Source organism: Protopterus annectens, chromosome 9.part0 (assembly GCF_019279795.1).
Source record: "Protopterus annectens isolate FY-2018-M chromosome 9.part0, PAN1.0, whole genome shotgun sequence".
Lineage (NCBI taxonomy): Eukaryota > Metazoa > Chordata > Ceratodontiformes > Protopteridae > Protopterus > Protopterus annectens.
Window position 1 is genome coordinate 854919072 of NC_056743.1, and position 23977 is coordinate 854943048.

Sequence of the window (23977 nt, forward strand, 5' to 3'; positions counted from 1 at the left end):
CCCACACTTTTCTATTGGGTGTCAAAACTGTCACTGCTCTGAGGGATCCTTGCAATTTCATGTGCAAGTGACAGATGCTACTCGAAAGTAAAGGATTTTACAGTAATTCTGTTCCCCAGTGCCAGCACTGGAAATAGTTTTATTTTCATACATTCTTTTATTTATATAGATAGGGAAATATGAAATACTTTAACTTTCTTAATGTTTTAATGAAAGGGCACATAGCACATATAAGCTAATGTAAATTCAGTATAGCGTCGTTGAATTCAATGGATACATTTCCTTTGACTAGAAAATCATGCATGCCACTTGTGTAAGGACGGACTCAGTCAATGTAAGATCTCTTCCCAAGGATATGTGCACCAGATATGCTTCCTCCTTTGGAAGAATGTCACAAGGAAGCATTAAAGAACGTCTTATTAACAGTATTAGTGCACTTAGTTGTCTCCCTTCCTGCAGAAAAGCCCTGATTTGGGCAGTTTTGCCCTATTGTGGTGAGAGGGCATGAAAATGGTAAATTATGTTTTCTTGTAAACTATTTTCTGACTTTCTGTTAATGTCACAGACTTCTTTGATACTACATTTAAGTTGTCTTAAAATGTAATGTAGTATAATCAACAAACCTTTAAAGTTAAAGCTTAGCATTTCAATTCTGTGATGCTGCTTATGTAAATTTGTCAAGAGGTCACAACTGACTTTGAACCATTGACTGATGTAAATACTCTGTTTTGCTATATAAGGCATGGCTACATTGGAAGTAGCTGTGAATTGGTGCAAGTTCTCTTCCTGTCTGCAATAAATGCAGTTGACAACAATTTCACATTGCTCAGTCTTTTCTTTTTTTTATTTTACAGTAGCTGCTGATATCAGCAGGACTAATTACCCATATAAGATTGTCAGCAGTGCCTGACATGGTAAACTTCAGATTCTGTGTACAGTATCTGTTGTATGTCATGCAGGCATAGACAAATTCCTCTGCAAATTATGTGAGAAGTTAAGCTTAAAGTGGGTGGTCTTTCCCTTCCTTTGTTTCCAAGACAAGGAAATGAAAGTTTTATAAAGTACAAACAGGTTTGTGGTACGTACACAATACTGGAACCATATTTTAGGGAGAAAAGCAACTGTTGAGTTATACTGGCATTTTCCTTTAAGTGGGAAGAATGTACCTTGTAATGCAACATACTGCCATATTGCAGATTTTTTTAAAGAATGGCCATACAGATGAATTAAGTAGCTCTATACAGTTGTAAAATTCTCTTAAATGTTTCTGTTGCTAGGAAGAGCACAAACTTTACCATTTGCCAGTGTATATAAAATGCATATATATCTTGGCAAAACACTCATAATATTTCATATGTTTTAATGAACGTAGGAGCCTTAGTACTGCAAAATATGTATGTCTTTGAAACTTGTTTTACACACTGGTCTTTCAGATTTGCAGGTATTGCTGATTTCATCTTAATAAAAATGCTGTTGTAGTGTTTTTATTTGGGTACAGTACGTTTTGATCCCTGCATTAAGACATTCCATATCTAGATCTGTAACACTTTTTCAACATAGGTTGATATTACTATTATGCCCTAGTTAACAAGGCTTTTATAATAGTTTATAACACTCAGCAAGAATAGTGAAAACCAACAAAAAAAGAGAGAAAAATATCAAACAAATGATCAAAGGCTTCTATCATTAGCAAGAGATTGTGCCAAACACACAGATTTAGAGTACCTGTATGGAGTTGCTCACAGTTTCTTAATGGGCTAACCTATATATAAAACTGTTTAAATCATTTGCATTTGAGCTACATAAAATAATATTAATATTAATTTCTTATTTACATATTTAAAATGTTAAATATGTAAACTTTGTATGTAAAATTCCTGATAGATTTTTATTGTTAACATGTTAAAAATTTGTTAATTAAATTAATTATATTTAGAAATTAAATGTTAAATTAACATTTACATATTAAAATAGTAAATATATTAATTCCTGTGTAAACTTCCTAATTAAAATATTAAGTAATAAATGCTTTTATTAAATTTAATTGGGTTAAATAGTCCGGGATCAAACTGTCCAACAAACATTTTCATAGACAATAAATGTGAATTTTAATATGAAAGTGTATCCAGTTGCATTGTGGTCAAACTTTCCTGCTTCATTTTATTTCCATGTATAATGTACGGGAGGCATGGACCTCATAGATGTCTAGATCTGTTTTCTCTATTATATATTTATTCATAGATTCATAAACTGTTACTAGGCTTACGACCCGGTGGGTCTTTCTAAGCCTAGCTAAGTTTTCCCAAAAGAATAATGATGTCATGTATCCAAATAGGACTTTTGAAAGCCAGATGTTTATTAGCTACCTCTGTCCATAAGGGACAGGAGTGCCAGGTCTGGTGTAAATTTCCTATTCCCCATCAACTTGTCTAGGTTGTGCTTAAACTGGGTAATAGATGAACTCTGCTTCACATGGATGGGAAGCCTGTTCCTTAGGAGGGGCAGTCTCTGGGACACATCTGTCCCTTCAGCATGTTCTGTGCAAGTCTCAGACAAAATTCAGATCCCTAAACCTTGTATTTCCTGTACTCTTTAACTTATGGATATGTAGGAGATTCATAAGTGTGGGGTTTATGGATGTCTTTTAAGCCAGGAATAGATCACCCCCTCAGCAATCTATAGGAGACTGAGAAAAAAGGCTTTAAGGTGCTCTGCATAAAGCAGATTTGTTACTCCTTGTGTTCTTTTTGTAAGGAATCATTGAGGTCACTGTAGTCACTGCATATGCCTGGTCAGGTACATACCAAAGGGAGCATTGTACTCTGATTGGTCTGATAAGGGTAGTGTACAGTGAGATAATGACCGATTTTGGATCTAGATGTTATACCCTTAGTTATAAGTTGTGCAACATAAAAGGAATTCCTTACCACTGTGGCCACATGGTAGTCGAAGGTAGAGCTACTGTCTGTGTGCATACCCGGATCCCTGACCACAGGGTCAACTCTTAGGTGTGTATTATCAACATGGTAATTAGCCAATATGCTTGACTTCCAAAAGTGTACACTTATGCATTTTTTTAGCATTGAGTTTAAGAACATGGCTTTGGTACCATTTGTTACTCAGCGGTAGACCTTCTTAAAGAATGCTAATGTGTGCAGGGAAGTCAATGATAACCTCCAGCTTGCGATCATCTGCAAATGTAGTCAGCCGTAAAACCTAAGCATTTGCTTCTGTTTAAGAGAAATAAATTAAGCTTAATGCTTGTGTTTACCCTGGGTTAAATGACTATGCTTCTATTATCAGTGTGTTCAGGCTTAAGTCATATTTTTTATAATTATTTTTATAACTATTTGAAAAAAAATATGTATATTGAATACATATTCTTAACAAAAAGGGATTTTTTAGGTGAAAAAGAACGAGATATATGTATATGCATAACAATACTTGAATATAAGTGTAGGTGCAGCTTTGAAGGATTTGATTAATTAGGGAAGGACACGTGATGTTTTAGGTGGGGTATATAAATGTTGAATGTGTTTCAGTTAACATGTTTCTGAGGAAGTCTATGATGTCTGATGAAATGCTAAAAATTTTGTATTTTGATTTTGGACGCGTTATTAAACTATTGGTTTGGTCTCCAGTGCTTCGGGTCCACTCTTTTGTTGGAATTAAGAGAAATAGATGCCAAAAAGGAGTGGGCCCAGTACTGTGCCCTGGAGAACTCTGCTATTGACTGGCCACTTGTTGGTGGTGGTCTCACCTGTTTTAATCTCCTGGGTCCTATCATTGATCCAGTTGACTATCTAGTGAGTGATAAAAAGGTTTATACCTAAATTAGTGTGCTTGTCTGTAATGCCTGGGTGAGGTATTGTATCAGAAGCCTTGGCAGGTTGAGGTAGCTGTGTACGCAGTCTTATCTTCATCCAGTGCTTTGCTGACCTTCTCAAAACATTCCAGCAGATTTAATAGGCATGACCTTCCTTTAACAAAGCCAAACTGTGATGGGTTCAGTGTTTGCAGGTTACCCTATGTCCTTCATCATGTCCATGATGATTCTTTCTGTGGCTTTACATATGAGGCTGGTAAGACTTGTGAGACTGTAGTTACCTGGATCAGTGGTTGGACCTCCTTTGTGCAAGGGAATGACTGTAGCCATCTTCCATTCCTTGGGCACAAAACCCGACTGAAGGTTCCAGTTGAAAAGTGATTCAATTGGACCAGAGAGGTTATGTTTCATGATATTTATTAAACATCCCAGAATGTTATCAGGGACCATTGATGCGGTGTTTTTGGCCTTGGAAAGTGCATTGATCACATGTTACCTAGTAATGGTTGGGGCAATTGTGTTGTGTGGTATTTCCTTTGGGGTATGGGGGGGGTGGATTTGAGCTGAACCTGTCAGCCAAAAAGTTGGCAATGGCCTCCAGTTTATTGGGGGTGATGCCGTTTAAAATAAGTTCTGCACATTGTCGTGTATTTCCTCTGAGGTTATGGACATGGTTGTAGAAAGCTGTGTGGTTGTCTTTTGCCTAAGAAACTTTTTTTTTTCTCTCAAATGTAGCCTTTGAAGTATTAATTAACCCTCTTAGCTGCCTGTTTAGATTGGTCAGGGGGCTTTTAGTATATGTTCCTCTTAACACTTGGCCAAGATTTGTTTTTCTTTTGTTGTATAAACAATTGATATTGTAATTTCATCAGAGTGGCTTGTCTGAGTTTCTTATTCTTAATACAGTTAAGCACAGCTCACTCTATAAAGCTATCATTATGACTGTATGGAGATTTTGTAAATACCTCAATGTATTCTGTTGTGTTTACTGGGTTTGGGGATGCTTAGAATTTAACCAAGGTGTTGCTTAATGGAGAGAGGTTAGCCTTGGAATAGTTCCTAAAGGTTTTTGGTTTCACTGGATCTCTGGATTTAATTTTTCTTTAAAATAATACTGCGTTATGGTCAGATCTGATGAATGACGATATTACATTGGTTGGGGAAAATAGCCCCCCAAGTATTTGTGAGTACAAGGTCAAGGATGTTTGTACCCCTGGTAGGGGAATAGACCAACTGTTCCAATATGTTGGTATTAACAAATTTTAGGAATTGCTGGCCTTGTGTATTAGAAGTAGTGTAGGATTCCCAATCTATAGAGGGGTAGTTGAAGTCACCCATAAATATTGTATTGTGTTGAATGGTGAGGGATTCTAGTACATTGAGATAGGTAGTATGAGTTTCCTGGGACATGGAGGGCGACCTACAGGTTGCAAGGATATGGTATGAAACCCTGTTTTTGGCGTGTTACCAATGTACGAGTTCCAATGAGTCATACACTTTAACTAGTCTGGGTGTGAGATTGGTTTTAATATAAACTGCGATTCATCTAACTTCAGTTCCCCTCATGTGCAGTAGCTGGTCTAAAGGTGTGAAAGGCATTATAACCTTGCACTGCTGGTGCACTGTCAGCAACTTTAAACCAAGGCTCTGTTACTACACAGATCTCTATACTCTCCAGGGGAGGAAGGCTTGAAGGGAGTGGAGTTTCTTGTTAAGACTTCAAGCACTGAGCAGCACCACCCTCCGATAAACCTACTGACTTAACTGAAACTATGAAGGAAGATCAGTTTGGCATTGCCTAAAAAAGAAGGCACTGTAGGGATGGAAAAGTACTTGCCAGTATCTGAAAGCCTAGTGGGGATAAGTGCAGACCATCCCTGGCAAAGCAGCCTGGTCGGTCAACCATGTTCTCCCAAGCTGTCAAATATTGTACCCCCTGGATTGACACCAGAAGCTAAGTCAGGTGTTAATCTATCATTTATGTTGGAAACATCAGAAGCATATGGAATAAATTCCAAGAACTACACACCAGCATAAGCATATATTCCCCAGATATTCTCTTCCTAACTGAAACCTCGCTCAAATCTCACATCAAAAGTGAGGAAATACTTCCACCTGAATACAACATCCTTCCAATAGACAGATCCTCCAAAACAGGAGGTGGTGTAGCATTGATATTTAAACACCACCCCAATATTCAACTCCTGAACTTATCTGCCCCTCACCACAACAATGAAGAAATCCTTTGTGCCAATCTCAAGCTAAACCCAAACAAAACAATCAATATCATAGGATGCCATTTCCCACCAGGGCAAAATATTACACCCTTAGAAAATCTCCTGAGCTGGGCTACTCAAGCTCTACCCCAGGAAACCATTATTCTTGGTGACTTTAACATCATCTGGCTATCCTGTAATAACAGTCTCCCAACCATTCACCTTAATCTACATGGGTTCACGCAACTCTTTCAATCCCCTACACAAATCAACAAAAGCCCTAACAATCATAGCTTACTTGACTGGATCCTAGTCAACAAAGCCCCTCACTCTTGCCGAACAGGCTGCTTACCTGACAGTCTTCGTGACCACTCCCCCACTTTCCTAATTCGGCACCACACAAACAGTCTGAAGCCCATTATCCACAGGCAAATACAGAACAAGTCCAACTTCAACCCGAACTCCTTCATCTCCTCCCTGCAAAAAATTAACTGGTCACCACTAAAATACCTCAATCTAGATGAGGCTGTCCACTTCTTCAGCAGTACCTTCCTTCCTCTCCATCCTAAATGCCCATGCTCCTGTATGAAATGCCAAAGTCAGATCCAGGCATGCCCCGTGGTTACAAAAGATCACCAGAACACTAATGAAATCCAGAGATAAGGCCTGGGCGCACTGGCGACTAACAAAAAATAATTCAGATACTCAGGCAATCATTCCTTGAACCGCAATATAGCTAAAAAGCATATAAAATTAGACAAATCCCTCTACTTTAAATCCACGCTAATCTCTACCAACCACAACCCTAAGCAATTCGGGTCCCCTAACACTATCCTCCACCCAGGGAAGGTTGATACTTCCCAGCCATCCATTTCCCCCCTCCTCCAGCAGTATTGCTGAATCCTTCAAGAAATACTTCACTGAAACTATAACATCTCTAAACAAACTGTAACATCTCTAAACAAACAATAATTCCCTACAACAGTCCCCCCAACTCCTAACCGTAAACCCCCCATTCCTCTTTTCACCTCAGTACCTACCTCCAACATATAAAAAGACTATTGTCAAAATTTACATCCACCAAACTCGCAGCTGACAACCTCCCCTTTGAATACTTGAAAATTGCAGCTGATATACTAGCCTACCCAATTTCAGTTCTAATCAACTGTTCCATAACAGAAGGCTATGTTCCCCCGATATGGAAAATATATCCCACATCATTCCCCTCCACAAAGGCACCCCCTCCACCAACCTCTCCAATTACTGCCCCATTGCTATCCTCTCCCCTCTCTCCAAGATACTTGGAAAATGTATCAACACCCAGGTCTCCAACTACCTCCTAGCTAATAATCTCCTCTCCAAAACCCAACATGGTTTCAGGCTATATCACAGCACTACCTCCGCTTTGCTCTCCTTCACCAACACTATACTTCATCACAAAAACAATGGCCTCTTCTCTATGCCGTATTTCTAGATCTCCCAAAGGCCTTTGACATGGTATCTCATGAGCTTCTACTCTCCCCAACCTCTCCTCACAAATCAGCCTGCAACTGGTTCCACAGCTGTCTACACGGATGCCAGCAATCAGTAATCTGGGATGATAACATATCACCTCGCCTCCCAGTTACTCTGGGAGTTCCCCAAGAGTCTATCCTTGGCCCTCTGCTATTCTCACTTTTCACTACATACTGCCACCACATAAGCATCTTTTATACAGTATGCAGATGACTCTACTCTGATCTGCTCTGCCCCCACTCTACCAGAACTACAACAAATCACACAGGAATAATTCTCTTTTGTAGAAAGCTGGCTATCCAATGCTCAGCTCCTTCTCAACCCAAGTAAGACAAAACGTCTCCTGTTTCAACCTTCCAAAGCCACCCAAAACACCCCTCCCCCACTTCAACATTTTTACCAAAGACAATACCATCATCTCTCCATCAGAACACACAAAATTACTTGGTGTGGAAATAGACAACAAACTTAGATTTGACACCCACATATCTCTCGCAATAAAAAAAGTTCACAAGAAACTTGGTGCATTATATCGAAGCTGCCAATTCCTAACCAAGGCAGCTAGAATCTCCATAGCCAATTCCCAGCTAATCTCCACCCTACTCTATGCATCCCCCATACCTACCAACCTTAGACAGACAGACCTACACAAGCTGGATGCTTATTGCAACAAAATTGCTAAATTTGCCACTGGAACCTCCTACCGCAGCAATAATTTTATCTCCCTTAAAGAACTAAACTGACTAGAACTCCCATAACTTCTTCACTTTAATCAACTCACCCTCGCTTATAAACTTATTAACCACCCCCTTAACATCCCTTCAAACCCTTCTCCAACCTTATCACCCTAATAGGCCCCTAAGATCAAGCAACAAAAATCAGCTCACTGTTATCAAACCCAAAAATTCAGCAGGAGAAGCCATATTTTTATGTACCATATCAAAAGTTTGGAACAGTCTTCCACCCTCTAACTGTTCTAACTTCCAGCAGCCTTTTCAAGACTGCGCACAAATTCCACTTAAATTTGCATTGGCTTTGTCTTTGTTCTAATCCAGACTAACACCCCCACCCTTACCCCCCCCCACCTAGACTCTTAACCTAACTATACTACCGCCACTACTAACCACAGTCAGAAATGGCTATCTGTCTTTACATACTTTAACATCTTGTCTGACAGCTTTGTTACTAATATTATAAACGACAAGAAACTATCTTGACTTGCAACATTTACTGTATATACTGTTGATAATCAATATCTTGTTATTGTATTAAAGCCAACAACCTGTAGTATTGTTTACTATTGCTGCAACTTTCTATTTCTATTTATCATGTACATGATGTGGAGCTTTTCTCCCTGGCCATCCGCTGAAAAAGGACCTGTGTCCAGTCGGAATTTCCCGGTAAACAAATGTAAATAATAATAAATAAAATAATGCAACATCATCCTTGGAGAAGGAAGTATGCTGCTCAGTGCTAGGCTTGTGCCTGCCTCACACACAGTCAGTGAGCTCAGTCGTGTCTTACTTCATGTAGTCAAGGGAGGTACGTCTCTGGATTGACAGTCATATTAGAGCCTGTGGTTCAGTGATCTCCGTGCTTTTATGACTTGATGGATCTTAGTCCCGGAAAGGCAGCTAACTGTGACTTTGTACTTACTGAGTCTTGTGAGGGGGGACATCGGTGTGCCTCACTATAGAATCACCAGTACTGATTGTGTCACCTAGGATTGCTTTTTATGTTTGTGTTTTGAAATGCATCTGCAACTACTTTGTGAATTTTTTTTTTTTTTTTTGCTGTCTTACCATCTTTTGCCCTGAATAAATTTGTGTAGGAAATGTGGGAAAGGAAGAGGCAGCAAAATGTATTTAAAGTATTGTAAAATGCCTAGACTGTACGTACCTGGAATAATCTTATCATTTTATGGAGTAAATGAGACTTTGTGATGCATAAAGTTGGATTATTAACTTTGGGAGGTAAATTGTGGTGTGGGTATGCTCTACTGTTTGGGTTTTTTTTTAAGTTTGATTAGCTTTGTATCTCTTCTCTGTTGCGTGAATTTTGTTATAAGCTTGTACTATTATGTATGTTTTGCTTCCCTGTTTTGTTTGTCAAAGGCAGTGACTGAAATGGTCCTTTCAGTGAATTGGCCCATTTTTCTATTTTATAGAACTTTACTTTTTTTAAGTCCATCTCTAATAATTTGTGGCAAGTGCTCTACACTTGGATTGTCTTAAACAGCATTTTCTTATCGTAGAGGGGACTACTGTGAGTAGCTGTTTGATGCACTAAATGTGTTTGCTGTGAATCGAAGTAGATGCTGATATAGTGTAACCATTCTTTCTGTCTCTAGCGTATGGAGTGTATGCTCAGCTCCTTCCAGAGTGACCTTAGCAGCATCAGTTCTGAGATCCACACACTGCAGGAACAGTCCATTGCAATGAACATCAAGCTGAAGAACCGCCAGTCTGTGCGCAGTGAGCTGAGTCAACTTGTGGATGAACTTGTGGTCCCCAACTCTATGATCAAGTGAGTGTAGCAGTTTGTTTATTAATTTGTTTACATTTTTAACCAGGACAGAAAACAAGTCTGTTAGTACTGTTTACAAGATTAGCCTGGGAAAAAAACAAAAAAAATCCAGGTGCTACGAAGACCACTTTTGGATAACATCAGAGATTGAAACGATACTGATTTCATGAATTTTAATTGTACCCTCACTTATGGATCCATTCCTGTCATGGTAGTAGAAACCCAAAATACATGGAGAAATTCAGCCATGACAAAATTAGCTGACCTCTTGCTTTCTTTTCGGAGAGGTTAGTGAGTGCTCCTAACTGAAGCATAAGTGAAACATTTAAGGATATCATCAGTGACTAATTGGGTTTTGATGACACCTTGAATTTTTGCTTTAGCTGAGGCTTTGTTGTATTTGTGTAATATTGCCCACTGGCCCAAGAACCATAATCATTCTTGTGCTGGGCTATGGAGGTGTTACAGAAGCACAGTACTGCCAGTGCAAACCATAGAAGTAGATAAACTGCACATTTTTTTTTCTTCATTTCTTAACTGGGTAACAGACCTGCTTTAAGGGTGAGACATGAGCACGGCCTCATTATAGTATGCAAACCGAGGCAGAGGGAATCTCACCCTGGCTTACTGAATGAGGCTTATCTGCCAATAACCTTAACCTGTGTTACGCTTTTGCACTTTAAATTGTGCACAGAACAAATTTGTGTAGGAAATGTAGGACAAGAAGAGTTAATGTACTACAAAATGAATAGATTGTTTGTTTGTAGCTGGAATCCTCTAATCATCTTTGTGTGGAGTAAATGAGACATCATGGTGCAGAAAGTTGGACTATTAACTTTGGGAGGTAAATTGTGCTTATGTAAGTAGTTAGAAATTGGTAGCATTGTAAAGCTGTTGTGGTCTATAGATATTTTTGTAGATGGCATTAACCTTAGTAGTACAACATGTGAATGTAGATTATATGGACAGCAGCATGCCTTTGTGAAAGCCACTTTTGCAAACAGAGTAAGAAAAGGCAGTCTTGTTCAATAGAAATTTTTGCTGGGGAAATTCCATTTTTTAGAGGTACGACAAACCTGGAGTGGGATGAGTTAGTAAACCATGCAGAAAGTGAAACTCCTGCTTTGTGTGTGTGTGTGTGTGTGTGTGTGTGTGTGTGTGTGTGTGTGTGTGTGTGTGTGTGTGTGTGTGTGTCATTCACTTCAACAATTACATGAATCATTGCTAGTCTTCTCTTTCCTGAAATGTTACTCCTCCTCTGGACCTTATTCTGCATGTATAGTTTTCACAAGTACCATTGATTTCTATGTAGTTTGCTCCTTCACTTGTCTAAAGATCCCTTTGCCTCCTTTGCAGAAGTCAATACTTCAGGTATGGCTGATTTTAGATTTTAGATTTCCATTTTCTAATAATTGCTTTTATAGCAACAAATAGCATTTAACTTAGTAAGGGTCTTACTTTGTTTAGACCATTTAGTTTCTATATCCTAGCCCAAAGTAATAATTTTCTTATTTACAGTAATTTGACCCCCCCCCCAAACATTTCTGGCAAAGTACCTGCAGGGAATTTATAAATTCTACCAACTCCTTACATTCCCAAAATTGTGCTGCCAGTTCCCTTCTCTTTCTCGTTACCCCTCCACCATTTGGTATCTCCCTAAGGAAAATTTTGCATTGGGTATAGAAATACCTATGCAGACACTTCCATGCCAGGATCACAAACCTTCTGGATTTTGTTTCATACTTGGGAGCCATACAGATGTCCCCCCACTGTTCCTTTTGTATGTCACATTCCTTACTTACCAGTCTAGCTCTTTTTTTTAATTGCATTTTATAGCTGTCCTGCATTATTTTGTGTGTTCTACGAATTATCCTTTTTTAACAGAAGGTTCTGTTCAAGGCTTGCCTAAAAACTTAACTAGACCTGGTCTTTCACTTAACACTCTCTTATCCCTTTCTCATTACCAGTACTGGGAATGGAAGGCAGTTTCCAACCCACAGTCCAAATGTCTGCTTGGTCCCATCCCAACTCTTACCTCTCCCTCTGTAGCTGTCTGCTCCTAATATGGTGGCTCCTTTGCTAATCTCAAATAAATTCCAGCCCCAGTTTGCCAGTTTTCTATGCCCCTACTTGCAGTCATCCCTGTTAATATTTCCTTTCTCTATTTCCATGCTGGCTTAGTTCTGAAAATACTTTCTACTACTTTATAATATTCTGAATGGTGGTGGTTCCACTTGAAGTCCTGCTTCCAGAGTATTTTGTGATGACCCCCCCACACACGCACCATTTCACCATCATTTCTTTCAATTTTGTGTTTGTGTAATTTTATGCTTGTGTTTTATATAAATGTGTGTGTATGTAGATATATAATGTGTATGTGTGTGTGTATATGTATATATATATATATATATATATATATATATATGTGTGTATGTATGTATATGTATATATATATATATATATATATATATATATATATATATATATATATATATATATATATATATATATATATATCCTAAGTTGAGAATTGCTGGTTGAAGGCTTAGTGAGTCTGTTATTCTAAAAATGTCTTAGTTCTGGTTTAAGAGCTTGGGCTTCAGGTCAGTTATTTTACATTAAGAAAGTGTGTGGTCTGCACTCTTGTGGGAGGAGAGGGTAGTATCTGCACTTCTGGGCTGGGAGTTGTTGGTTGATGGCTTATTGTGCTTGCTTATTTGAACTTTTGTTTTTCTGAAATTGTTGCACTTTGTTTGCTGTAGCATGAACCAGATTTAGACCTGCAGAATCTAGTTCTTTTTGTATAAAAAACCTGTTTTGCGTTTGGTCCGCGCCTTTCATATAACTAGCGTAATCCAGGTAAAGCTTTGCTGTATCCAGGACTGTTGGCAAGCTTCTGAGCCCTCCCCAAGCCCTTCTATGTTGGAGAGAAGCCTTCTAGCTTATCAGTGGGAGTTGTAAGCACTAGGTAACCTAGTTACCACAGGAGGAGTGGTTTCTGGCCCAGAAATTCTAGTTTATTGGCCATTTGGGAAGCTTTTCCGTATCTTCCAACCTTCTGATTTAAAAACGTGTGTTTGCACTTGTTTCCTGTCTTTCCTGTTACTAGTCTAGTCCAGGTACAGATTTTCTGTATCCAGGACTCTTTGTAAGCTTCTGAGCCCCCCAAGCCTTTCCATGTTGGAGGGAAGCCTTCTAGCTTATCAGTGGGAGTGGTAAGCATCAGGTAGCCTATCTACCACAAGAGGAGTGGTCCCTGGTCCAGAAATTGTAGCTATTCGCTGTTTGAGCAGATGTTCTTCGTGTTTCACTGTTGCATTCATTACATTTGGGTAATTTGCTGGCAGGTTGCCCTCAGTCAGCCTGAATAACAAAGTCTTGGGTCCTGCGTCGGTTGCTGTCTCCTCTTCCATGACGTCAGGTCATCAGGGGTATAAAACATGCAGCCGACGCCATTTTAATCAGTCTTTCTTGCCGCGCGGTGCCCGAAGCAGAAGCAGTCCGCAAGTGCCAGTCGGCCGACTCCTGAAATTTTCGTTTTCGAGTTTCAGAACTGAAGTCTTCAAACTAAAGCTAAGTACCCCATTGGGGAAACTTTTTCTTGCTCCTTACCGATGTCAATAAAAGTTAATAATTGTATTACTTGTGGAAAGCAAATACCTCATAAGGATTTTCATTTGTACTGTATTCCTTGCGTAGGCCCTGACCACAACGTGCCTTGCTGTCGGTTTTGTGCTAAATTTAACCAACGCACTATTAAGCTTCTGTATATTTTGCTTCTAAATACTTTGGTTCAAGATTTAACTATCCTGAAATGTCGTCGGTTAGCAATCCGACTACTGAAATTCACAAAAAATGCAAAGCAAAAGACAGAGACAGACCATCGAGGTCCAAAACCGACGACAAAGCTTTCTCCTAAGCCAGTCGCCGGTTTGCCTGTACTCAGTGAGGTGCTTTTGCAGCCCCTGATGCCGCTACTTTTGAGTCGCAGGCCTCTACTGAGACCCATTCGGAGTCTGGTATGCCACGAGATTCTTCAAGTATTGAACCCGCGGATGTCTCTCCCTTGGATGGGTCCAGAGCCGCTGAGCAGGCACCGGCTTCTGAGTGCGTTTTCAGGCCTAAAGATTTGTATATTAAACCGATGCCATCATCAAAAAGGCCAAAACCAACTTCTGTGTCTAAAAAACTGACGCACGAGCCACGTGCTCAGGTCCCTATGCCTAAAAAACAAGTTATCATATTGGCTGAGGATTTAATTACCTTGATCAGGGGTTCCCAACCCCCTCCTGCTAAGCGGCCTAGGCAAGGCACTGATTATGAATCTTTAGATCAGGTTTCCATTTCTTCTGATCAGGAATTTTCTACCCCCCCTTGTGAGGACTCCGATGCAGAAGAATACATCCCTTCTGCTTCTCCTCCTGAGGATTTTTCTTTTGGAGAGACTTTGCATACCTTAGGGGAACATTTTCATTGCGAGAGTCAGGATTTTTCAGAATCCAAAAAGAGGCTTAGGGATTTTCTTCTTCCTCAGCATAGGCCTTTGGCTATACCTCCTGTTTTAGACATTGTTGATGATGTTTTCTCAGAACCCAGCACTGCTCCTGATTCCCTGCCTCCAGCTCCTAGTAAGTCAGACAGATATTACAGGGTTCTTGACTCCCAAAAGTTTCTTTTCAAAAAATCATACTGCTGACCCTGAAACTATTTCTCAGGGTCCCAAGGGTGTTAAAGCTTCTACTGCTAAAAATCCTAGCCCTTCTGATAGAGACTCCAGGGCACTGGATAGATGGAGTAAGATGGTTTATATGTCTGCAACCCTGGCAATCAGGGCCTTAAACTGTCAGTTTCATATGCTTAAATATCAACAGCATGTCATGGGCTTACTGAAACAGAAAATGATGTTGATTTCTGATTGTGTGGGAAATAGAGTTACAAGATGTATTGCATTCAGCTGAACAAGTTGGAAAGCATACTTTGCAATGTGGTTTTGATTCCTTGGAGGCCTCTTGCATGGCCGCCGTAACTGGATCTGTGATAAGAAGGCATGCTTTGCTCAAGGAGCAAAATCTGCCTGATCATGTTAAAGCTAAATTGTTGGATGCTCCTTTACAACAGGACAGTCTGTTTGGTAATAAGGCAGAATAAGTTTTGAAAAAGATGGAAGACAAAGCTAAATCTATACAAACTGTAAAAGATTTCTTGCAAGTGCATCCACCCAGGTTCAGTAGGCACTGGCCTACTAAGAATTGGTCCTTTCCAGTATCCAACAGAGCTGCTCAGGTCAAACCCCGACACTCCAAAGGCTCCAGGTTTCAGTCACAGGGAACTTACAGGATAAAACAATGGGGTGCCTCCACCTCCAAATCAGGAAGTAGCAAAGCACCACCCTATGGTAAACAGTCTCAATGACTTTCCTGTGCCATTTCCAAGCACTTGGCAACTAGCACTTCATGCTCAAAATTGACATCTAATTACCTAAGACAAGTGGGTCTGAAATATAGTATCCCAGGGGTACAGATTTCATTTCCACATGTTGCCAATTCCAAACGGATGGCCAGGTCTGCCTCCAAATCAGTGGGCGGAGGCCCAGAAACAAGTCCTGTCCTTCATGGATATGGGGGCTATTCAACCTGTACCAGAAAAGGAAAAAGGACAAAGTTTTTATTCAAGACTTTTCCTGGTACCCAGAAAAGACAAATTATGGGGTCCAATTCTGGACTTATCCATTCTAAATACTTTCCTGGACATTCCAAAATTCAAGATGCTGACATTACAACAGCTACTGCCTATGCTAGGCAAGAATGCCTGGTTGGTAACTCTAGACTTAAAAAGAGGCTTACTTGCATATCCCAATGCATTGCCAGTTATCTGCACTGCCCTTTGGCTTATCTACTGTGCCCAGGGTCTTCACAAAGTGCCTGGCACCAGTGATTGCATTGTAGATATTCTACCCCCCTGCCACCCAAACCCTGACTACAGATGCATCAGACTATGCTTGGGGGGCTCATCTGGCAGGGAGATACATTCCAGGCGAATGGAGCCCAAATCAAATGCACCTACATATCAACCAGAAAGAAATGCTAGCTGCACAGAATGACAGCTCTCATCCAGGACAACACCACAGTTATGTGGTACATAAACAAGCAGGGGAGGTACCCACTCCTACCCCCTTTGCAGACTAGCCATGGCCTTGTGGAACACAGCCTTGACTTACCAAATACATCTACAAGCTCAATTCCTGCCAGGAAAGCAAAATACTCTGGCAGACGGCCTAAGCAGAAATCTTATGGACCCACACGAATGGAAACTGGATCCATAAATCTTCAGCATGTTGACACGAAAATAGGGGAGCCCAGACATAGATCTTTTTGCCTTTCCCCAAAACTACCAGTTAGACAAGTTCTGCACAAGAATTCATCACAAAAAAGTTTGGAAATAAGTTTTTTCAGCTGAAGGGATAGAGCATCCAGTCAGTCTATGCCTTTCCCCCTCTGCCTCTGCTCTCCAAGGTTTTACTAAAAGTCAGACAGGAAAAACCAAAAATGATTCTGATTGCTTTGGACTGGCCTCCCCAACACTAGTACCTGCTTCTAAGGAATATGTCACACCTTCCTCCGTGGTACTTGCCTCAGAACCTCATCTATTGTCTCAACAGGACTATCAAATTCTGCACACTCAGCTCCAAACTCTGAATCTTGCAGCATGGCTAATCAACTAATTTCACCAATCACGTCTCTCAGTAAACCTGTGATGGATGTCATTTTGGAGGCTAGAAGACCTAGTACTAGAAAATCTTATGCTGACAAATGGAAGAGATTCTGTGCCTGGAACCAAGCACAAGGAATAAACACAGCAATGCCCAATATTCCTCAGATTTTGCAATATTTAACTGAGATGCTTCACAAGGGCCTATCTTTGTTTTCTATAAAAATCCATGCCTCTGCCATCTCAGCTCATTACAACACAGAGCCTCCTCTCTTTTCTCATCCCCTGCCAAAGCAGTACCTCAGAGGGGCCAAAAATTTGAGACCTCCCAGGAGAGCACCGACTCCTGCATGGAATGTCAGTTTTGTGCTGGAAAAACTAACCCTACCTCCTTTTGAACCATCTGCTACTGTGGACATAAAATTTCTTTCTTGGAAGACGGCCTTTCTTTTAGCAGTCACTTCAGCTAGAAGGATTTCAGAACTACAGGCTCTCATTGGCAGTGGAGCCTTTCATTATCTTTTATCTGGACAGGGTGGCCCTCAGGACCAATCCTTCTTTTATGCCTAAGGTGGTATCCACCGTTGCTCTTAATCAGACCATTCATCTGCCAACCTTCTTCCCAAATCCGCAGAACAAGGGGGAGTGGATTCTGCATTCACTGGATGTACACAGACCACTAAGATTCTACTTAAAACAGGACAAAATCTCTAAGAAAGTCTGAGCAACTACTGGTGGCATTTGCTGCAGGGGCAGAGGGGAAGGCTATATCAAAATAGACTATTTCAAAATGGATAAGCCATTGTATTTGTTTCTGCTACATGCAGCATGGTAAACCTGTCCCCTAGGGGATCAGATCCCATTCCACCAGGTCTGCATCTTTTCTTAGAGGGGTTCCTACCAGAGACATCCTAGAAGCTGCTACTTGGAGCTCAGTTCATACGTTCACAAAACATTGCCATTTACCTCTCTTTTCTAAATCTAGGGCAGGCTTTGCCACTGCTGTCCTGCAGGGCCTTATAGCTGTTCCTAATGCTGTATAATTCCATCCTCCCATCCATAGCTTTGGGATTCTACCCAAATGTAATGACTGCAACAGTGAAACACGAAGAACATAATACAGTTGTGTACAGTTACCATAAATGTAGATGTTCAAGTGTTTTCACTGTTGCAGTCCGGGTTACCCACCCACCAGCCCTCTTTCTTCTCTAATTATACCTCTTCTTTCCTTCACTATGCTCAAAAGCCTTTGTGGTGTATTTGCTTATAGTTGGAGGTAAATTTTTTGTGTTCTAAAATACATGCGCATATTTTGTGTTCTAAAATGCATGCGTATATACACACACACACATACATATATATATATATATATATATATATATATATACATATATATATATATATATATATATATATATATAATTTATTTATTTTTTGATCCCCATTTGGGGGGCACCTGACAAGAAAAACTGATTAAAATGGCATTGGCTGCATGTTTTATACCCCTGACGATCTGACGTCATGGAAGAGGAGACAGCAACTGACGCAGGACCCAAGACATTGTTATTCAGGCTGACTGAGGGCAACCTGCCAGCAGATTACCCAAATGTAATGACTGCAACAGTGAATACACTCTGACATCTACATTTATGGTAAGTGTACACAACTGAACTTTTTTTTCCATCTCTTTCAACTTTCTGGTTTGAAAGCTGCACTTGTGCCCGTTTCCCACCTTTCCTATAACTAGTCTAGTCCGGTTGTAGAGTTGCTGTATCCAGGATTGTTAGTAAGCTTCTGAGCCCCCAAGCCTTTCTGTGTTTGAGGAAAGCTTTCTAGCTTATCAGTGGGAGTGGCAAGCACTAGGTAGCCTGTCTACCACGAGAGGAGAGGTTCTTGGCTCAGGTTTATTGACCATTTGGAGAGTTTGTCCATCTCTTTCAACTTTCTAGTTTAAAAGACCACATCTGCTCTTGTTTCACATCTTTCCTGTAACTAACCTACTGGTAGCACTACAAAGCCTTAAACTGATACAAGCCTTTTAGCTTAGGAGAGAGACTTTGAAGCATCAGTTTTCTGTACTTTCTTGCTGTACTTAACTGTTTTCCACCTAAACACAGATTTTCCAGCATTTATTGGGATTTAAAAGCTTGTTTTTTCACATATTGTACTTTTTTGACTGATTGCACTTTTAAAAAGTTTTTTGTTTAAATAATTTGTTTAACTGTTGTAGGCTACGCACTAAAGTGCGATAGCCTTTTCTGATCGTTTGTAGTTGTTTAGAGCTGTTTTTAGTGTATTATTTACTGTTTTTGCCTTATCTTTTCAAAAAAAAAACAAAAAAAATCCTTGTTTCCCATCTTTCTAAGCTAGTATAGTGCTGAATTCAGGGCTGTGATACTAGTTTGAGTTGCCCATACCTTACTTGGATAGAAGGAAGTTTGTCTGTTCACCTGTGAGAGAGTGGAGCTTTGAGCAGCCTATCTGTTCCTGGAGGAGTGGTTCCAGCCCAGAAGTTAGTAGTTTATTGGCCATTTTGGGCTAATCTCTATCTGTCATTTCCCTACTATAAGAATCGTGTTTGCACGGTTTCGCGCACTGGGCAGTGCCGGTTAGCTACGGTTAAATTATTCCCGACTCCACTAAGTCTCCTCTTCAGTTTTTTCTTGAAACTAGTCTAACACACAATCTAAGCACTCAAAAAGCATCTTACAGCCCAGCACTTGCTCAAACCTAATAGCAAGCACTAATATACCCTGACACTAATTGCCCAGTAGGGCAAGACTATTTATTCACCCCTCACCAACCAAGCGACTAAGCAGCTCACATATGCGAGAGTTGCAGTTACAGCCAAACTGGAAGCTAAGCTGTCTCCACCCAAGACTGGAACAGACAGTCAAGAGGAGAAGGTTAACACTTGCACCACAACTCCAGGCGCACACAGACCTACTAAAACAGCACTGGCAAAAAATACACATAAATACACAAAATCATACTTGGAGGCTCTAAATAAAAACCTACAAAAGCATCAGAGACCTCCAAAGCAGATACCCAAACAACCTGCACTTCCTGCCACAAACCAGACAACACATAAAACACAAAGTCAGTGTGCCACACAATCACAGCCCTTAAGGCGAAGTAACGTACCTAACACACTAGCAATAGGCGACTCTATAGTCAGGCACACTGACGTCCCACTAACTAGGCTGGACAAGCAGAAGGCTACTGTTAGCTGCCTGTCAGGAGCCAGAATCCGCCACATAACACAAGCACTCAGGTCACTCCAGAACAAGTGCAAATATGACTCTGTCATTGTTCATGTTGGTGTGAATGACCTGAGATGTACCTCCCTGGACTACATGAAAAGAGACCTGGAAGAGCTCTCTGATCATGTAGCCCAGGCTGGTATGACCCTGACCCTGAGTAGCATCCTGCCCTCACCAAGAATGATACCTCAGTATAAAGAAAAAAATGATCAATTTCAACAATTGGCTGATCTTCTGGTGCCATTCAAAGGGGATCCAGTGTCTATCAGCCTGGGACGACATGCTTGACAAGCCGCGTTGCTTCGCAAGAGACGTTTTGCACCTGTCACCCCTAGGCTTTTGAATACTGGCCAAGGTTCTTGTTGGCCCCATAGTGCCTTTTTTTAGGCAAGGCTCAAAAGTCAAACCCACCTCCATAAACAGCACACCTAACAAAAAACTGAGGGTTATGCTACTCAACGCCAGGAGTTTAAGTCTCAAAATGCACGCGCTCTAAGCACTCCTCAGTATGGAGAACGTCAACATCTGTGCAGTAACTGAAACCTGGCTCAAGGCTCCAGAGAGCACCCCAGCACTAACAACTCATACCACACGTTTCGGCCACAGAACACGGACTGAAACACAAAAGTAGGGGGGGGTGTATCCATATACATCAAAGATACCTACACCTCCAGGTTAGTGGTGCAGCATGATACCTCTGAGATCATCCATGTGCAACTAACATCGGGCAAATTGTGGCCTGCTACAGATCACCGTCCATGACCCAGGACCACCACTCCACCTTTCTGGAGACACTGGAAAACATGAAGGTCCTACCAAACACCCTGATATTGGGCAATTTCAATTACCATACCTTTCACTGGGAAAAATACTCTAGTACAAATTCCCAGGCCCAGCGCTTCCTGGAATTCATCAACTCAATGCCCTGGACCAGCTGGTAAACTCATCTACCAGAGGTGAAAACATACTGGACCTGGTCATCCCCAACATGGGCGACAGGTGTTCCACACCGGAGGTCAACCCTACACTGGTTAGATCAGACCATAAACTAATAATTCAGATGTCCACACCCCACCACCACCCCAACTAAGGAAACCACAGTAAAAAGCTTTTTCTAATGTAAACTTCACCTTACTTAAGACAGAGGTGGTAGGTTTCACAGCTACCACGCTAAAGGATAACGCTGCCCAAGATGCAGAAACCTTTACAAATGCACTCTATGAGCACCTACAAGGATGCATGAATCGTGCCATCCCTAGCAAAACCAAGACTCATTCCTCTAAGAGAAGGAAACCAGTTTGGTGGACCCCTGCAATAAACAGGCTATACAATAGGAGGAAACTAGTTCAGAAAAAAAGCAAATCTCAAGAAGGAAAGACATCCCTGATCAGTATCGGTAAGAAACTAAGGTCCCTCATGAAATCATCCAAGGCTAACTTCGAAAGAAAAATAGCCAAGGTTTCAAAAGATAACCACAAAGCCTTCTTTAGCTATGTTAAGAATCTAAGTGACAACTCGCAGATATGCACTGAACTAGTGCAAAATAGCACAAAATATACTGAACCTACTGATATTGTCAACATCCTGGCAGATTCAGTGCAAACTTCACTCCCCTCTCACCTCCAAAAGGGGCCACAACAATACCGGAAAAGTGTAGTGTCCCAAAATGTCACAGACGCACAGGTGAAAACAGCCCTTTCAAAAGCCAAAAACACAGCATCAATGGGACCAGATGGTGTCCCAGGCTGCATCTTTCATGAACTACAGAACAAACTAACCCCCCCAACTAAACATGCTGTTCAACCTCAGCCTCTCCACAGGCTACGTGCCTATAGAATGGCGCACAGCAATGGTTATTCCTCTCCACAAAGGAGGGGCCACAACTGACCCGGGTAACTATCGCCCCATAAGCCTGACTAGCCTGGTCTTCAAGGCTATGCAGCGCATCATCATGGAACTCCATTAACAAAGACATTGGGAACCTCCAAACACTTGACCCGACCCAGTTCGGCTTTAAGGGAAGATCATGCCTGCTAAACCTGGATGATTTCTTCGAGATAGTCGCCAAGGCCATAGACTAGGGAAAGGTGGTTCACACAGCCTACCTTAACCTTGCCAAGGCTTTTGACACCATTCCCCACTTGGGTATTACAGAAAAACTCACCAGCCTGAACATAAACCCCTACGTCACGAGATGGGTTGCCAACTGGCTTACAGACCGAACTCACATGGTCAGAATAGTGGGCTTCAGGTCCGACTCTAAACCAGTCACAAATGGTGTCCCGCAAGGCTCGGTCCTGGGACCTGTACTGTTCAGCATATACTTCTCAGAAGTACAGGCAAACACAGGAGGACTATGGCTAACCAAGTGTGCAGATGACTGCAAACTGGGAGGCAAAATTGACTCTTCAGCTGACACGGACATCCTACAAAAGGGCCTTACTGAAACGGACACCTGGTGTCATGGCCTCAAGCTAAATGCCACAAAATGCATGGTTATCCCGTTTGGGAAAAACAAAATGCCCACAAATTACCACATAGGTGGCAGCTCCCTTAATACAGAAGAAGTAATAAGAGATCTGGGGACCCAAGTAGATAGTAATCTCTCCTTTGACAATCATATTGCCAAAGTAGTTAGGAAATCCTTCTATGTGGCCAATCTAATTACTAAAGAGTTCACATCTAGAAATAAAGAGGTTATAGTGCCCCTCTGTTCGTCACTCATTAGACCCATCATAGAGTACAATGCCCCATTTGGGATGTACCTCACAAGACACTTCCAACAGCTGGAAAGACCACAAAAGTACCTCACCAAGAGGATTACTGGTCTCAAACCTATGTCCTATGCAGCCCGACTGAAAAAACTCCGGCTGTACTCAGTGGCATATCGCTTACTCAAAGGTGATCTCTGCCTGACTTACAAAGCTATGTCCAGCTCAGAATTGATGGACATGCTCCACCTAAAGAAATCCCCAAGTCACTGCGAGCCATGTGCTCTAGTGAGAGAAACCTCACCACAACAATATATAGAACAGGCTGGAGGGATGGATTTTTGTCAGAGACTGCCCATGCTTTGGAACAAAATTCCAAATTACATCAGGCAGAGCTCCTCACTAACATTCTTCAAGAGAAACCTTGATGAGTGGATGGGTAACAGAAAATACACCCCTGGGATCACTTCATTGGCTCTGCTTGACAGAGTATCGGTTAATTAATCAATGGGGTGGCGAAGGCCGACACACTCTGGCTAGGTTTATAAATGCCCTTGGGCAGATAGCCTAGTACCTACCTATGAACCTATAACTGGAACACTAAACTAGGCCATCTTTTGTTGGAGAGGGTTCCACTGCACCCTAGTGACTGGAGTATGCATATAGAAGTCATCTGATTGAAGGTTGCTGGAACGGGGTTCAGGTTTGAGCTTTTTTTTGGTTAATTTTGTTTGAATCAGTTTGCTCTCATTTGTTATATAAGCAACATATTTGGATGGGTTTGTGCTTGTTTTCTCATCGTGCACTGCCAAACAGTGGTGGGTACCATTGGTAGTTATAGAAGCAAACACTTCTGCCTGCAGATTGTCCCTTAGTACTCTGCTGGTGCTCCATTGGTGAGTTCTTGGGATTGTCTGCCACTGACGGCTAATACATTCAGCGAAACTCCTGAGGTACCAAGATCCTACCCTCTAGCCCTTTTATTTTTTTGTCCCCTTCTCCTGTCCTCTACTTTACCTGGTCTTTCCTGTCCTCTCCCTCTTTTCTGACCACATCAACTTACCTAGCATTATGAACAAACAATTTCTCACAGTTTCTCCAGCCAGCCTGGTCAACATGGGCATCCTAAGGCAATGTAGAAATTGCCTCATTTACACTGACAACCCACTTCTTCTAGTCCACACAAATTCATTATGTGAGAGATGCATCTAT

General features: G+C 41.2%; 1 protein-coding gene across 1 annotated transcript in view; it reads left to right on the top strand.

Annotated features, from left to right (window-relative positions):
• The window catches only part of VPS52 (VPS52 subunit of GARP complex), a 449815-nt gene that overhangs the window by 131872 nt on the left and 293966 nt on the right, over nt 1–23977 (top strand). Inside the window, exon 6 of the mRNA XM_044083563.1 lies at nt 9908–10083. Within this exon, the coding sequence (XP_043939498.1) occupies nt 9908–10083 (176 nt within the window). The remainder of the gene's footprint in view (nt 1–9907; nt 10084–23977) is intronic.